General features: G+C 38.5%; 1 protein-coding gene across 1 annotated transcript in view; it reads right to left on the bottom strand.

The window, feature by feature from the left end:
* Positions 1-581: 581 nt before the first annotated feature.
* The window catches only part of axin1 (axin 1), a 34,469-nt gene continuing 16,000 nt past the window's right edge, over positions 582-19,050 (bottom strand). Inside the window, exons 4-10 of the mRNA XM_063012484.1 lie at positions 16,831-16,930; positions 12,905-13,042; positions 10,671-11,143; positions 10,397-10,567; positions 8,452-8,700; positions 5,948-6,097; positions 582-3,762 (exon numbers count right to left, since the gene is read on the bottom strand). Coding sequence (XP_062868554.1) covers positions 3,636-3,762; positions 5,948-6,097; positions 8,452-8,700; positions 10,397-10,567; positions 10,671-11,143; positions 12,905-13,042; positions 16,831-16,930 — 1,408 coding nt within the window. The 3' untranslated portion in view covers positions 582-3,635. The remainder of the gene's footprint in view (positions 3,763-5,947; positions 6,098-8,451; positions 8,701-10,396; positions 10,568-10,670; positions 11,144-12,904; positions 13,043-16,830; positions 16,931-19,050) is intronic.

Raw genomic sequence — 19,050 nt, 5'->3', positions numbered from 1 at the left:
GGCTAGACCACTGGGTCAGAGCATCTCCAAAACTGCAGATCTTGTGAGGTGTTCCCGGTCTGCAGTGGTCAGTATCTATCAAAAGTGGTCCAAGGAAGAAAGAGTGGTAAACCAGTGACGGGCTCTTGGGCAGCCAAGACTCATTGATTCAGGTGGGGAGCGAAGGCTGGCCCGTGTGGTCCGATCCAACAGACGAGCTACTGTAGCTCAAATTGCTGAAGAAGTGAATGCTGGTTCTGATAGAAAGGTGTCAGAATACACAGTGCATCACAGTTGCAGGGCTGTTTTGGCAGCAAAAGGGGGACCAACACAATATTAGGAAGATGGCCATAATGTTATGCTTAATCGGCGTATATACTGCTTAGATTGTCTAGGAAGTTTTTACACCGTGTGTAAGTAATACTGTTTTCTCCAGTCTCATTTGTTCCAAAGACCAACAGTGCCACCATCTGTATAGTATGTGAAAGTACAGAAGCAATCATGGCATAGCATGGCATTTTGTTTTCTGCCAATTCCCAAAAATCAAACAGCACACAGACTTGAGGTGCCAACAAATGAAATGTCAGAGTGATAAAAGAGAATTATCAGTTTTATTACATGTCTTTATTTTTCAACGTACCATAAAATGATAACTGTACAACTCAGCACACTTGAGCAGAACCAGGGCACTAATTATCCAAATCAGGTTGCTGGCTGAAGACACATAAAAATGTACATATTTACATAAAAAAGGCTTATTCAAATGTGGGACAACACTTCATATGATAAACTAACAGAAATAAGTTCATACATTGAGGCAAAATAAAAACATAAGGCTTCAAATAAAAAGGCAATGATTCTAGTCCCTGCTACTCCTCAGAAAGAGCAGAGGGGTGAGACTGCAGAGCGTGATCATGCTCATCAAGGCACTCCGTGATGTACTATGTACAAAATCGATTCAAAGTGAGAGGAGCTCACTTGCAGGCTTTTCACAGTAATTACGAACCTCTCTACATGCCCACTGAAAAAGCCTAAGCATGATGATTTTTTTGCTGTAATTGCCATGATTCAAAACTTTTCGAATGATAAAAAAAAAAAAAGCTTTCACTGTTGAGTACCCATTTCATTCAAGCTTACAGATAATGCATACAACTTTAATGGGATGGTGTAAGAAAAGAAAAAAAAAGAAACAAATGTACATGACAGGTTTCTCCTACACAAGGCCAGGATGTAATACCATTGCAGCACCATTTACTGTTCAAAAATCAGCCCATGTCATCCCAGCAAGAATTCCCGTAATATGGTTATCCTCGGACACAAATTGTTTAGGTAAAATGTGTGGAAACGACTCAATTAAACACAAATGGAAATGAATAGCACAATTCATACAAGCATATTGTTCTTTGGTGTTTTGTTTTGTGACCTCTTACCATGTCTATCATTTTAATCTAGAATTACATTAATTAAAAAATAAAATCTATATTTTACAGCAATGTGATGTAAATAGCCTACTTTGTTACCTTATTGTAACACATCCAGCTGAGTGTAAACATGATCTTTATGTAGGCCACCAATCCAGCACTTTCCTACTAAACCACTAACATGGACCACTTGAAAATATGCAAGCATAGTGACATCAACTGAGAACATTTCAGTTTTTATTTGGAAATGAAGTACATAAAAATATAAATCTGTTACAAATCATTGATGTGTTGTGTAAGATTCCATAGATGCATTTCATTGCTTATATATTTAGCCATGTTAAAGGCGCATTTGTGGCCTGGCCACATACAGCCAAGACCAGTGGTTCCCAACCTGTGGCCCTGTGAGATATACACATGCAGTCCACATTTCTAAACTACAGACATGAACAACTGACAACACGCATGTGGCATACAGGACTAGCTTTTGGCCCTTTTTGGATAAAGAGGTTAAGAACCACTGAACAAGATGACTAAATGTACTGGTGCATATTTCATTTCGGCAGCAGCTGTAAGTAAAGTCAAAGAACAAAAATCACAAAGCAACAGGTCTGATACTGCCTCGTCTCCGCTAAACAGTCAACATAACGGCATGATCGTTTAAAGACAAACGACTCTACCATTGTATCGCCCGAAACATTGACGCAGCGAAGACTAGCCGTTCACATGGGCATGTGAAATGTAAGTGACCATGCTGGGAATGGAAGACCAGACATTAAATTAGTCTGCCATTGTCCTGCAGTTTAACTGTGGACTTTGCTTGCATGTGTGCATGTAATTTGCTTATACATTTTTGTTTAACACCTATTTTACAAAACATTTTGTAGTTAAACTGCCAAACAGTTAGTGGTCATCTTGGCAAAGCAGCTCCATTATTTGTCAAGTTTAGTAAATGGTAATTTCAAGTGTTTCTTGCAGGGCGCTCTGGTGGCGCAATACATCACTGCAAAGTGTCTGAATTCAGCCCAGCCACTGACCTCACCACGTTTGGGAGGGGGGTGGTCAGACAGGGTCTCTTCCGACTGTGATATGCAGATCTCTAGGACTGGTCCGGGCACTTGCGCAAGGATGGGAAAGGGAGTTGGGGTGAATTGGCATGGCTCTCCATACGTGATACGGCTCTGTGTGGCAACTCTACACTGGGAGAAGATATAAAGCGGCTGCAGATCAGACACGTGTCACAGGGGGTGTGCTGTGATCCAGCTCTCCTCGATCTGACTGAAGACTGTGTAAGCGGCAGCAGATTCACAATCGGAAATTGGAACGAACAAAAGTGGGAGATGGGGGATTGGAAGTGGAAGTTCGAGATGCAAGAACTGAAGAATTTTTTCCCTTTTAAAATTAATATTGCATTTCACCGACAGTACGGTGTGACCACGGCTTAAAGCAGTTAGATGGAGAACACATAGGGTTGCATTTAAAAGTTAAAAGCACTTGGTGGAGCATGAGCTATGGTTTCCGGTTTTCATCCAGCCTCCTGCACAAAAGGTCCTTATGAAAATGATGATCTCGATCTGCCACAGCTTTAAAAAACAAGCCAATAGGGGTTTTCCTTTTAAATATTTAAATAGTTATAAAACTTTTTTCCTCTTTTTGTTGTTTTAAACAGACTGTACATGTGGTACCAGTACATATAAAAATTACGAGATGTTACATTAGAAAGAATACCTTCCTTGATAAGTCATATCAAAAATATGCAGCTTTAGTAAACATATTTCTTAGCAACTCATTTTTTTCTACTCAAACTTTACATTGCTACATTACATTTCAAAGTTAGAATATACCAGTATGGTGAGTGTGCTGCCTCGCTCCTTTGTAAAGTCCAAAAGCTCACTGCATGCCACGATGACCAGCAGCACAGGGCAGCTGAGACCAGAAGAGGCTACAGTGCAGTGATAGAAGCCGTGAAGTTCATCGTATACTTCCCACAGTTCTTCTATTGTTGCATCTATCTCTCTCCGTGCACATATATATATATATATATATATATATATACACACACACAAACACACACACATCAATTCTTCCTCCCCAGACCCACCCTCACATACACAGTTCCATCTATCAGCAGCCCCACTTCAGCTTGGCACCATCTGCTTCTTCCCCTTCTGGCTGCCATGTAGCTTTTCCTAAAAGGTTGAACTCTGCCCGCTATGCTAACCACCTTCAAGACCTTCAGTCAATCTTCTCCACTTTACCAATGATCTTCTCCTCAAAGATGGGCAGTATGGCATCATCTTCACGCACCTCCTCAAATACCACACCGCAGTCAAACTCGTCGCTCACTTTCTTAAAATAATACCTGTGACAGAAAAAGTATGTTTCTGGTTAAATGTATTCTCTACAGTCTGCCATTAATCAGAAAGTTTGTACAAACTGTCCTCTGTATAAAGCTCCATTGCTTCATGTAGCACAATTTTCTGTTTAAACATCACACAGATTTAATTGTCCTAAAGACAAAAGTAAAAATACAAATGAATCTTTTTGCCCACCAACCACTAGCCTGTACCACAGCACATCAGAAGACAACCAAACAATTTCCATCACAGCTCACCATTGTTTACATGATGCTTGCCAAGTCAATGTAAATATACATGGAACAATGTACACATTAGTGACTTGCATCGTGCTGATGCAGTGCTATTAAAAAGAAACAAAAAATTGCCTTCCTCCTGATTTTACTCCTGGGGTTGTAGATCATCAATTTACATATACAACAAACACGACCTAGCTGAACACTAAATGTAAAAATAGGCCAAAAGGTCTCAACTATGCCACATTCAAAATTATTCATGAAATATCAAGGTGTTGCAAAGCAATTTATAAGGCGTTGGGACACCGGTGAACCAGAGTGAGTGTGATTACCTCCAAAAAAGTAAACTTGGAACAGTGGTAAGCCTTCCCTTTAGTAGCTAGGCTGCCAAAATTCTTTTAAAAGCACCAACACCTCATGCAAAAGTTTTTTTTTTTAATGCTGTGTTCACACATTGTTGTGCTATTTGATATTCATGGAAAAAGTAGTTTTAAATTTTTTTCTAGGCTCTGTTGTGTGTATTCAGTCTTGTATGAGAGAGAACTGCTATTGTATTATGCTGATTGAGAGTCTCTCTTATGATTTCAGGCAATTCTAATCTTCGTCTTTCTTTGTTAAATGCTGGGCACTCGGTCAGGATATGCTTTAGAGAAATGGGCTTCTGACATGCTTCACATAGGAATGCAAAAAGTCACAAAAATACCAGATAAACACTGAAAGAGCTGCATGGCTTACAGAAAAGATACATAATATCACTTCATTAAAAAACTAAGCAAAACAGAACAATTTTGCAAAAGCTGATGAGTTGAAAATGAAAGTCACTAAGAGCTAACAGCATTCCGTATCATCATCATACCAACAGTTAAACATGGTGGTAATATTGTGATGGTTTGGAAATGCTTTACTGCTTTAAAACTTGGACAACATGCCATAATTGGAAATAAAACACGAAATTATCTTTTAATGGGGAAAAAAATAACCTGCCTACAGTTTCTATTCCATTCAAGGTGCAATTATGCAACAAGATAACATTTTAGAGCAGTAGAAAGTCCATCTCCAAATGGCCAAGTGAAAGTCTATTAAGATGCTGTGATTACACAACTAGTGGGACAGTTCACATGGGTGAAATGTGTTGCATACATCTTTTCTTCAACATATAAAATATCTATTTATAACTTTTATAAGGTATGTGGGAGAAGACAAAACTTTGACATAACCCAGTAACAAAGTCTAGATAGGACTTGCATATACTGCATATACCTTGACAATATGAAATAACACAGAATATTGCCCTGTTTTAAGTTTGTACAACTATCGTTATAGATTTAATGTGGATTTTTTGACAGTTGTTATTTCAAAACCATTCTTGGTGCACACATTGGCAGTCACCTTGAGGAAGTGGAATGTGTTTTAATATGAGCAGGTGGAATATATAGCCCCTTGACTATAAACATTCGTAAGTTTTTTTTATTATGTTTAACCAAAAGGAACATTCAATCATATGCTAAAGACCACTATTCATTTGGTAAATAGCCCTGCATATTCTATAAAAAAAAAATAGAAGGGGCAAAATATAGCACTTTTATATGTGGCTTTACTTAGAGATCAATGGAGTGGCTGTAGTAGACCAATATGGTTTAATATTTTTTTAACTGGATGATATTTAAATAATTTATTTCTAAAGATCAGATAAAAGCAAAAAGTGCAGTCATCAGAACAACATTATTTTCTTCTATTACAGTCACTACTAATCAATATAATAGTAATTTGGTGGATGTGCAAACTAACAACTCAGTGTTATCAAACCTGTGTAAAATCTTATGATATACATTTACACCAACTATTTATACGATCTGACAATCCTAACAATATAAGACAACATTGGAGACACCTCGCCAGCCTGCTGACATCTAATTACTGTTTATAAAAGCAAAAAAATGGAGGACATCCTTACCTATAGCTCCCTTTCTTGGTAAGCAGCTCCTTAAACTGTCCCAGTGTGACGATCCTCCCTTTGACTGAGGTTCTGTATGGGATTGGTTCGCCACAGAAGTAATAGGCCACAGTGATGTTCTCGCACGGTTGCTTTTTTATTACTTTGTGTCTGCAGAACAAAAGAAAAAGCAATGATGAATTTAATGGTGTGATCAAAGCATTACAGTCATAAAAGAATGAAAGAAAAGGTTATTACATAACCAGACATTTTTAATAAAAAGCACACATTTGAAAAAATATATATATATTGCATTTGCAGTAGTAAGGCTATGGCGATATGAATTGTGCAACTGTGCAAACAATGTCAACCAATGTCAACCAATGTCAACACGAACAAGACTAGAACCGGGGGAGGTCCACCTTTACATTCCATCTGCTGTCAGACATATCTGACAGTACAGAGGTGTATTCATTTTCTTCTCAATAAATCTTCATCTTCTTTTAAATAGTCAAAAACTCAAGCAACTCATGAATTAGAAGACATTGATTAACAGTAAAAGACAAGCAATGATGTCAGTAATAACATTTTTATTCATTTTCAAAAGCTGACGCTTGGTTTAAACTGAGAGTGAAGGCGCAAATATCTACACACAAGCTCCGAGCGCTATTTTGTAACCAACCTACAATGCTCATGTGGCAGTTTCTTTTAGGGCAAGAGCTGTGGTTCCATTTTCAAGTGAAAAGAAACTATTATGCATTGAAATCACAAACTGTGATGCTGTCTTGTGTATGTGCGTAAAGTTAGGTTTATTTTTTTTTTACAGGAATTATGTGGATATTTTGCATCATATTCCATTATGAAGGTAGAACTGTAATATAATTTAATATCGACTGAATCTCTCTTCATTATGATAAGTATGTTTAGTTAGTGCTTGTAATAAACCTAATATACATTCATGATGCAGAACTGGTTCTGTTCACAGTGTTTATCTTTCTGTTTCTGCTCAGAAACAGGGGCTGATGGTACCTACTACCACGTATTGTGGACTCCATGTCTCAATAGGTCAGAGCAGTATTGACAGCATATTGACTGGATGGTCAGAATTTTTTTGTGAAGACAATCAAACAGAGCTGGCATGTTTAGAAAGGGATTTAACACTGGGTGACCTAATAAAACATGACATGCTTTTGGTTACTGCATTCAGAATAACCGTAAAAGTAATTCTGAGAGCAAATTAAGTGGATGGTCCTAATGTTATGGCTCATCTGTGTGTGTAAAGCTGCCAAACCATTTAATGCATACAGAATTCCCTGTCAAAATGGTAATGACACTACTGATGTACTTACTTGCAATACCCTCTATTACACATAATAGTACGCTGTTTTGGCACAGGCATTTTTCCCCTCTCTGCAGAGAGGCCTTTGCTCTGATCTGCCCTCTAGTGACTATTATTTTTTTTTTTTAATGGTGTGCAGATAAAAATGAAAAAGCTTTGGACAGTTTTGCGCACACACAAGTAGTCATGCAGCAAGTACAGTAGTAAATTTATATTAAAATCCATCTACATTAGAGGTGGGCATTAGAGCTTTAAGGCAAACTTCCTTACTGAATCCCACACTCGAGGCACACACAAGGAGCAGGTTTTCACTGATTAACATCAAATAGGTGCAAGAAAAGGTTAAAACAAACTGACCGGTAGAGTGTGACTGCTGACAAACTGTCTACAGGCTCGGCCATGGACAGGCCAAGTATGTTAGTAGACTACACTGGGCACACGCACCAATCAAGATAATTACAGGCACTGTCCACATATCCCATTTAAGGTAGCAAAAGGCAGTATGTATGTAGCAGTGGATGGTATTTAGATGCTGCGATCTATAAAGGGTTAAAGAAAAATCATGGGACACTGGGCCATTGGGGTATACTGGGCCTTGGACAGTACTGAGTAAAATTAAAATAAGTTTGTTATAATAAATTACATGTGGCACAACCTAGTAAGTAAAATGGTTTAATAATAAGTTAAAATTACACAATTCGCTTAAAAGTAAACGACTTAATAATATATAATAATTTGTTAGGAGCCACACAGAGCTGTATCGTGTATGGAGAAGGTGATAAAAAAAAGCAGATGCAGATTAAACACGTGTCAGAGTGTGTGTGTGGTGATCTGACTCCTTCTAATCAGATCGTGGGTTGAGCAAGCAGCAGAGGATTCACAATGGGGAAGGGGAATTGAAAAAGACAAGATTGGAAGATGGGGGGGATCCAGAAATAAAAGAAATTGAAAGTGAAATGTCTCGCTACAGGCTTGTGGCTAAAGGCTACATTTATTTAACAGTATGTATTAAGTCGTTATTAGATAACCACTTAATTTAGGCTTATTTATATTTTATTATTTAATTATGATTAGTTAATAATGACCTTTGTAAGCATTTTTCAGCAGCCATACTCTAACCTTAAGAGTAAAATAAAGAAATAATACATCAAACTTGCTTCCCTGGGGCATAGAAAACACAGCTCACCTCTGCTTGGTCTGCAGGGTTGCAGACTTCTTCTTCTCCTCTTCAAGTCGTCTGCGGGCCTCTTCCAGTTGTGTGAGGGGGTTGGGTGCTGGGTTCGGAGGCATGGTCGGGTCCTGGATGAACGGGTGTGAGGGCAGCACATTGTTGCGAAGCTGCGCACTCACCCATGGGTGTACGGCTCCCGGCCGCTCCACTGAGCTCGGCCTGCCTGACTCGTGACCCTGAGCCTTCTTAGAGCCTGAGATGCTCCTGAGAAACAGACCAGAGAATGAGAGGTATTTTAATGCCAGTCAGCTATGAAGGTACTCTAATAGCCCTAAAGCATCGATATCTAGTTTTAATGTAAAATAGCTTTACGATAACACAAAAAGACAAGACAAAAATAAGTTTGAACACAAACATCTTACACGAGTGCTAAACATGTCCACCCACACACTGTGCAGAGAAAACAAGCTGAACGAGAGTTGAAAAAGCAAGTTTAATTTCTCACATAATAAAATGTCAATTGGCATAGGTGATAAATATGCCCCATTTCGGCTAGCAGTGAACAATAGCATCTTACTTTGTTGCTGTACCATTACAGCATATTAATGTTGTTGTAGTAGAGTTGTAGTTACAATTTAAGCTCCATTAAATCTCGGGTTAAATATAGCAAAGACTTTATGTGTGTGTGTTAATTTTTTAAAGAGATCATTAATTCCAAGCCATTTTATTCTATCCTACTAATTGTGTGTATCCAATTTGGGCATATCAAGATCACCATTGTATTGAATACATAATGTGAAAATCTACATAACACACGTTTTTGGTCTTTGAGAAGTCAGTGCTGCTGCTATAACCCTGTATTAGTTAGTCCACTCTGCTGTATGTTTGGAAAGACTGCCTGTACTTTATTGCTTTTAATGATCAGCTTAACTGAGCACACTTAAACAATACAAACTTACTATGAGAGATTACACAAGCTGATTGACTTGCCCTGGCGTTACTAGTTTAACTTTTTCCCCTCACTTGGCCTACTTTCCACTTTCTTTTACTTGCAGAATTTGTACTCGTTTCCCCTGAAGACCCTTCACATGTGGCAGGTTAGAAAATATCCACTATGCAGCAGTGATTGGATCATATTCCTGCATTTATAATGGAATGTTAAGCATTAGTCCAAAAGGGTTACTCCGGATTTGAATAAGAATGACATGGTAACGCATACTAATGAGCAAGTCACACAGTTTAAAAAAGTCAAAAATTAAACCTTATGTAATGTAACTCAAGCAATAGGAGACTGGCATTCAGTCATGTGTGGTGATGAGCAGGAAACTAATTATTGTCATTATGCAAAATCAAGCACTTAAAAATCCATTAACTCTGAACAGTGATTTCATATTAAATAAAAAAATGACACTTGGTTAGCACAACAATTAGATATGATATTGGCTGGTTGGATGTTTACATGTTTACTGACATTATTGGCTGAGGGGAATGGGATAGGCTGGGAGGCATGGCTAAAGTCCAGAATAGATTGATGTCCAGTCATCCAGTGATTTTAGGACAGTCATACCCAACAAAACCCTGCCCAGGATATAACGGTGGTAAAACATGACAATGAAATGGTAAAGTGACAATCTAGAGGACAATCCAACTGATGTTTTGCTGGGTATTTTACCCATGTTTCAGAAGATTAACAAGCATGGTAACTTTACAGTCTTTAATTTGTGTGTATAGTAGTGTCAGTTGCTCACAAGAATTGTGTCTCTGTGGACCAAACAGCCAGCTTATGAATGGAATAATATTACGGACAGGATTTGCTGTTACATTGCACTAACAGACATCGATATAAAATAATAATGATCTCCTGTACCTGTAATCGGCTGGTTCTAGTAAGGTGAAATGTAACTCTTGTGGAAGTCTGAACCCTAGCATAACCCTTCAATGCATGATTAGTGGAACTTACCCATAGGGGCTCTTCTTGGACCGTCCCACTTCCTTCTCTCCCTCCATCATCCACTGCATGATCTTCTGATTCCTGTCTATATCGTCAGGAGGAACTGTTTCTCGCATCTCCATGTTTCGCATATCCTCACCTTTTTTGGACTGCCGTTTTGACATTGTGCCACCTTTACTGCTAAAATAAACAACAGAAAGCATTTAGTCTTATGTCTATCGTTGTAACCCTTTATATTTAAGGTACTACTAAATTACAAATACTTTTGCTTCACATAGTATACCTGTAGCCCATGGGATCCATAGCGCTGGGGCCGTCTGAATAGTTTCTCGTCTTAGAGCCGTAATGGTGCTGCTCGATGTTCCAAGGCCTCATGCCTTCTGCCTCGGCATGGTGTGAGTACTGTGCGTGTTTGTGGTGGTAAATGTGTGTCGGATCACCCTTGGGTACTAGCCTTGCTTGGTGTTTTCCTTGTGTGCCGGGCAATAATGCGGGATGGCAAGGCAACTTAGCCGCAGGCAGACCATCGGGTGAGCGCGACTTGGGTGACTGGCAGCCAGGGGTCTTCATGACACGCTGCACGTGCTCATCCAAAATGCTCTCGGGGTTCTCCTCATGTGCATCACGCAGCCCTAGCCCACCATAGCTGGCATCTGAGTAGCGCGCTGTATAATGCTGCAAATGCACTGCTGGAGGCAGCCTGTGGCTAACCACAGACGGCGCCGTGGACACGTCTGCATCATCTCCCTCTTCCTCCTGCAGGGATGCCAAGAATTACAGGTAATGAGTTAGTGTTAGATTCTGTGATGCCATTAATGTAAATATAACATTTGGTAAAACCACTTTTCAGTCAATAGTCTGAGAGCAGTTTAATACTGGAGTCTTGACAAATATTAATTTGCGGCCATTTATTAAATACAGCACAGTCTGTCTACATACTATTTTTTATTAATGAGACTTAGACTCTCACCCAAACCAGTAAAAGTGTGTCTAAACTGCATGCAATAGTGATAAAAAGGCATTAAAGGTAATTTAATAGTTGATTTTAGTTTATAAGGCTGTTTTTCATACATGGTCAGTGCTTTATTTAAAAGAAACCAGGACATTTTATGAAGGAAATGTTATGGCACGGCTTAAAGGCTGGCATGCAGCAGTCAGGAGGTGGGTCACCAGCAACCTGGAACTCAGGTCTATTGGCAGCTTTAATATAGCTGACAAACAGTGTATATTGGTTGAGTGCAAGTGAGATGGATTTTAAAATCAGTATCGTGGAAGTGACTGATTTACTTTGAGTTGCAGGACCCTCTTTATTTAGTCATTTTTAGTCAAAATGGTTTACCTGTTCTGCTTAAAAAAATCCTTCAGAACGTGTAAAATTGAATTGCCAATTAGGTCCACATTTATAAACCTTGAATGTACAACCCTAGTTCTTATTTCTTTTGTTCTTGTTTAGCTACTGAAGACCAATAATTTCCTTTGGGATAAATTAAGCACCTATCTATCTATCCATCCATCCATCTATCTATCTGAAGAGGTATTGGGTCAGATCTAAAAAAATTGCAGCCATTAGAATCAGGATGGAGAGAACAAATAAATCTGCAAAAGGTTCTTCAGCGTGTTCTTTAACATTTACATAAGCAAACAAAAAAAAAACCAAGAGTTACATATTGCAGCTTTAATGATAGTCGACATCAAACCTGACTGTAATATCCAAGCCGAAATGTAACAGAATGATTGATGAGACTAATGTCAGCACATATGTTAGCTAACAAGGTTAATGGCGACTAACTCATTGCTCTACAGTCCATCATCCTCTAATAATCAGAAAATCAGATAAAAAGCTTGTACCGTAAAAAACCCTGAGGTATTATTTACTAAGAATGCTGGTGAAACCAGTGCAGGCAATCAAAGAAAGTTTTGTTTGAATACTGATAATGAAAAAAGCATTCTGATGTAGATAAAGATAAAAAATCTTTCATTTCCTCTAAAGAAGGCATTAAAACACAGACTTGTGACTTGCCACTGATAAGCTAAAACTCAACTAATGGTTCTTATTTGCAATAATCCCATAAGATGATGTGGCAAGTGGTGATATCAATTAAAAGACAATACAAAACTTCAAGCTTTTCATAATAGAAAGCTATTGGTCTGTGACAGCAGGGCATTTTACATGAGGCCAAACTATGCACTTGTTTGCCTTGAGACTTAACACCTTTGTCTGGAGGAAAAAAGATTCCCTTTTGTGAAGAGCGCAGAATTATTTTACACTCCAGCTCACTTCAAACAAAGCCATTACTCAGAGGCAGATTAGGAAGAGTCTCAGCCTGCACAGGTGTTTCACCTGACACTGAACACAAAGAAATAACAGAAATGATAAGCTTCCTTTTGTTGCTTCACACTGCAAGTTGACTTCACTGAGCATAGCTTATAAACATACCCAACATCAAATATAGGGCTTGCAGCCAAAAAACACCCCAGGTAACCTTTTTCCTCCCTGTATTTAAGAAGCACACTCACCAGCTGCACTCTCTTGAGGCGTTCTTCCAGTTTCTCCTCGGCTTCACGTTCCCTCAGCACAGCTTCCAGCCGGTTGATCAGCTCTGCTGCGAATTTCTCAGGCTCCACATGAATATCCTTTGGTATCCGGTTTGTGCGCTGCGTAGAAAAGGCCAGTCAGTTTTAATCATGTTTTATCCAGGATAAGAGTGGCAACAATTAGCAGACACATAAAGAAAAATGGCTATGACAAAAACAAATAGCTTATAGGGCATAGAATGTAAATAACACAGCCCTACTTCAATCGTATTTTTTTTTTAAACGATTACAGAATACATTATATGAGGGTTCCATACACTTTTTTAAACTCTATTTATTATGAATTTCAAAAACAAATGACATCACTTTTCTAGTCAGTCACTTTCCGATGCGTTTTTCCCAGCGTCATATCAACTTTTTAATGCCATCAGCAAAAAATGTTTTTGGTTGAGCACATTGCCACTGATGCACCACTGCCTTCACATTATCATCACATGAAAATAATCTTCCCCTTAAAGCTTCTTTGAGCAGTCCAAAAGGGTAGTAATCAGATGATTACTGATTAGCTGATAAGCTCACTCAGTCTCTAAGACATGACCGATTACTACTCCTTTTGCCCTCACCGTTTACAACAAAAAATATAAAAGTGTGGAAACTTTAAGATCCCTCGTACTAATAACTTTTTACATGAAGTTGTAATCTGTACAGATCGTCCTTGACCTGTAGCCACAGTATTATCCTGTTCACCCTTTCCCACCTAGAAGTCATTGGTTCAGTATGGGTTTAAACATTGTTTCTCTTCTTTTTTTAATACACTAGCTTTCTTAATAAAGCCATACCTTCCCATGGCTTCACCAACCCTTCCTACGTGCACGATACTCAGCTTATTCACTTCTTTACCCCCTCAGACACTCAAGTTTGAGCCTGCATCTCGGCGGGTATGGCAGATCTCTCATAATGGATGTCAACTAATCATGTAAAGCTAAAACCGAGAAAAACTAAGCTGATATATATTTCTAGGGATGTGTGCCAATGCCAAGATCATCATCCCACTTCATGACTCAGATCACACCATGCCCACCATGTTGCTGCCTAGCTTCTTCTCTTAGAAGTTGAATTAATGTAACGTCCAATAATGTAACTTTAATAATGAAATCAGATTCAAAATGCTGGACCATGCCAGGTTTTTAATTTACCCAGGTGTTGCCACATTGCTCTGTTGCTGCACTCTCTTCACTGGCTTCCTGTGGCTGCCCACATTCAATTTACACCAGCAACACTTGCCCTTCAGGAGCCAAAAACGAACCAGCCCTGACCTACTTTATAGAGCAAGCCTCAAACCCAGTTTTGTACCTTGTACCTACCCCTGATAACACAGGGAATACAGGCTCATTCAATGCTCTTTTCTGTACATGCAGTCAGGTGGTAGAATGAGTAACAGCCGAGTCTTTTGCAGACTTTAAAAATCATCAAAGGCCCATCTTGTTACTAAGTACTAAAGTGCTAACCACACTTGTACTAACCAATTTCTGTATAATTAAAAGTAAAAAAAAAATAATCTACCCCTCTGTTTTACCTATTTTAGCAGATTTGTGTTTGTAGATTGTTGTCTGTTTGTGCTAGAAAAAGGAATTGTGTACAGAGGAAAAGCACAAAGCAACACAAAGTATCTTATCTACTTTCACACTGCCTACCGTTTTATATTGCTTGTAAACTGTCTGCTTTCAAATGCATTACAAATAAAACAAGTCTCTCACTGCTTGTAAGAGTTTAAGGTAGGCGATTAAACAAGGCAATTGTATATTAACAAGGCAATATTTTTTGGCAAGCATCCAGCAAAATCCTACAGTTGGCTTTTTTTAATTCTGATTACAGGATCAAATCCAATTTAGACTCTTCATTACGTTCCCCTTTGTGTTAAATCTTGACTCACTTTAGATTCATCAGTCTCATTCTCAGCCCATATGGCTACATGCCCAGTGAAGCAGCAGTATCAGTCAAGCCTTGACAAGCATGGCTACTGACTGTGTTTCGCTGCAGCAGACCACCCTTTAAGAATAAAAGCATGTTTTCTTCCACTCTCTTCTGTGAGACAAAGCAAGGTAAATCCCCTGAAGAACGGAATGTACTCGCCTCAAAGCAGAAGTAAGAGACAATATATGTCATCTTTAAAGCCTGATCAGAAACTGTCATTTTTTGTAGTAGCCCAACCACAGACGCTTTTAAAAGACACATCAGCTAAATCAACAGAAAATACAATAGCTATGTTTACTATGCTTTGTATTTGCAATACAAAACAAAGGCAGTGCAGCTTTAGTGTACGTAATGACCTTGCTAAATTATTTTTAGTGAAAGGTAAGACCAGGGAAATGTGCAGTAAATCCATATTTTGTTATTGGGCTTGGGTTTTATAAACCAAAATCAAACTAAGAAACATGTCAGACTATGTTCAATCCAATTTGCCCTTTCATGGCATATTCATCTAGATATATTAAACATTGTTATTAATAAGCAGCATAAAACATATTGGAATGTTGATTATTCAAGGCTTAAAATATCATAAGGCTTAAAATTTTATATAAAATTGTAATACACAGTCACTACAAAAACAGTAAAGATTTAAAGGTGTTCCATGGATGTTACACCTGCTGAGGGACAATTAAGACCAGCTAGCATTAAAACAATAATTTAATGGTAGAAACCACTTGAATGTGAAGAGTACTTTAAGTAATTTTACTCCCAAAAATAAATTTCATTTTATTTATTTATTTTATTAGGATTTAAACGTCATGTTTTACACTTTGGTTACATTTATGACAGGACAGGTCATTACCGGTTACACAAGATTCATCAGTTCAAGTTTAATGTCAAACACACTCACTGCCAATTTAGTGTCTCCAATTCACCTTACTTGCATGTCTTTGAACTGTGGGAGGAAACCGGAGCTCCCGGAGGAACCCACACAGAAACGGGGAGAACATGCTAACTTCACACAGAAAGGACCACCTGGGAGTCGAACCCAGGAGCTTCTTGCTGTGAGTCAACATTACTATGCACCGAGCCACCGTGCTGTCCACCAAAAATAAATAAAATCAAGGGCATTTGGTTCTTAAGACCGGCACTACGTTAAATCAATCATAAAAAAAAATCAACCATTCAAGTTTTCAATTAAAGAATTACTCAATTATATGTAAACGCAGGTTTTGTTGCTGCTATTCTGGGATTAAGTGGTTTACTTAAGACAGTAAAAGCACCACTTCTACTGATGTCACACAAACATGCACAAAAACAACTTTCTTTTGATGTAAAGCATACACATTGAGAGTGTAGCCCAACTGTGTTATTGTTTCTGCAAGTCTTGACTTAAAACAGTTTATTTTTAATACAGTGCATGTACACACCACTGAGTTAAACTGGGAATGCCCTCACACTTTCTGTATGTTGAGTGAAAGCCTTATGACAGGATTTTCTGGTAAATTGGACTCCATCTCAGAGGCTCCAATTAGGGTGCAGTCGGTGCAGCGGGAAAGCCCGGCCATCAAAGGAGGGCCTTCACAGCCAGGCAAAGCTGCATAGAACATCAGGAACGCTTCAGACAGTGTGCTTTCACACACACATGCACAACACGTTCCCTCTCCATGAGCTATTCACCAGCGCATGATCAAAGGACCCCTTCCACAGTTGTGCATCTTAAGAATGCACATTCATTTCAGGGGAGAACAAAAAATGTGGAGGCAGGAAAAAAAACAAAGCAGAATGACAAGAGAAACTACAAAAAAAAAAAAAAAACACAGATGATGGGCAGTGAGATAGTTAGATAAATTTTTTGGGGGGAGGAGGGAATTGAGGTATTTGTGCAGATGAGGGAACAAGATAAGGGAAGAGAGGAAAAGTCGAATAGTACTCACAGGAATATGAGGTAGTGGCACTCGTCCATTAGCTTTGGCACTTTCGTGCATCTCACGTCGAGACTGTTTCCGATGATATCTGTAGGGAGGGACACCATCTCTAATGGGAGAAAAAACAAGCTGGGTCAATACATCAAATACAATAAATAAGCTAAATGCACAATTCTAACAAATAAGATTGGTCTTAAAAAGCAAAGGGGTTCGTACAATATTTCATTTGTATGATGCAGTAGGCACGGTTAATATCACAGAAAACAAACAACAAAATGTGCCTATATAAACTGACATAGTATGTGTTTATTCATTTATTAGGATTTTAACGTCATGTTTTACACACTTTGGTTACATTCATGACAGAAACGGTAGTTACTGGTTACACAAGATTCATCAGATCAGGTCTTTAATGTCAAACACAATAATGGACAATTTTGTATCTCTAATTCACTTCACTTTGGACTGTGAGAGGAAACAGAAGCTCCCGGAGGAAACCCATGTAGACACGAGGAGAACATGCAAACTCCACACAGAAAGAACCTGGACCCCTCCACCTAGGAATCAAACCCTGAACCCTTTGCTGTGAGGAGATAGTGCTACCCACCCATATAGTATACGTAAAACTGTAGACTTTATTACATTTATTCGCATTAAACCTCTAGTACACACTTTTAGATATGTTTACACTTTTTAGAGAATGCTTGTGTATTCACTTAGTGCATCAGAGCTGCAATTCAGTACGTTTACAGAAGGAGGGCCAAGAAATGACACAGCTACTACGGACCAAATCCATTCCTTCAGGTTTAGAACACAACTCTGTATTAATAAGGGTGTGGATGATAACATATTTTAGGTGTCTCGGTTCGTTTAGTTGGAGTCTGCTATTGAGTTTAAATTAAGCATAATATAATTTTAAAGGAAAGGGGGGTTTAAAAAGGAGAGAAATCTGGTTTTATTAAAGCTTGTTAATAGGCTAACAGCTTAAAATAAAGCCACATTTTTTATAACAAACCAAACTGAGAAAATCATTGCCAAGTGATTCCATGGCTTACATCTTCAGACTCATAGCTCAGCAATATTAGTCCTCATTGCAGTGTCATTTAAAATGTGAAACTGATTTTATTCATAACTTCATACTGCATCAATCCTGAAAACAATACATAGCAAATGGCTCTTTATATACTTACAAAATACTTAAGTATAGTGGTTGATAAAATATTAAAAACTAAATGTATAATAGATTAACTAGTAATATAAAGTTTTTTGCTCCAGTTGTACACACCTGAAAACGCTGATGCGCACATAAAGCCTTCTTAAACACAGAGCTTAGGGCAGCTAGCCTGAAGAAACATTTCAAGCAAATATAAAACAGCTGACCAAGTGGGTAGCTATACCCCACCAGGCGTCTTATGTTTAAATCCCAAATGTAGAAGCAAAGCTGTTCCACTACACATATTCAATGTATCATACTGTGATCTGTGAAGTCATGAACAGACTGACTTCATTTAAATTCAACAGGCACACACAAAGCAGAATCCAAATGATTATATCCCCTTGTTTTGCAGACTGAAAAAGCATGCCTGTCTGAATCTTAAAAGCTGTCACAGTGCCGCTGGTGGAGTAGACGTGGGTCCCTCTGTGCCAAGGCACTGGAAAGGCTTTCATCCCCTTGGGCACTGCAGATCCCGCTGTGCCCCCACCCTTTTACCAGGGCCTTGGAGCCTGTAATCTAACCCACTTCAGAAAAGTTTCTTCCCTGATTCGCTGCCTTTCATGTTTCTTTTAACATGGTTGCCTGGTGCCATCTCTGAACTTATCATGCGACCTGTTTTTACATCTCTGGCTTTGCTATGTCCTCATTAAACCTGTTTAACAAAAAGAGTCTCACCGCTGTGATGGAAGGAGGAGCCTTTGCGGTAATCGACAGCATGTGTTTGGCAACAAGGGACCATGAACATAAGAAAAGGCAGAGCGCTATAGACATTAAGCCAATTAATAACGCTCCAAAAGTAAACATCCACTACACAAAAGTACATCTTCTCCTCTACATAAATACAAATGTCGTTTTACTACAATTCATTTTCAAATGTTCTTCTCTGTGTACACTTATAAATTTTAATTAGCAAATCATGATAAATATCCAATCTATAGCAATGTGCCCTCAGTTTGAAGTGTCACAATGTTCATTCTTATGGTAGGTATAGCTTAAAAATTATTTAATATAGA

This window comes from Trichomycterus rosablanca, chromosome 2 (assembly GCF_030014385.1).
Source record: "Trichomycterus rosablanca isolate fTriRos1 chromosome 2, fTriRos1.hap1, whole genome shotgun sequence".
NCBI lineage: Eukaryota > Metazoa > Chordata > Actinopteri > Siluriformes > Trichomycteridae > Trichomycterus > Trichomycterus rosablanca.
Note: the sequence above shows the minus strand (reverse complement) of the source record. Positions and strands in the feature narration are given on the sequence as shown.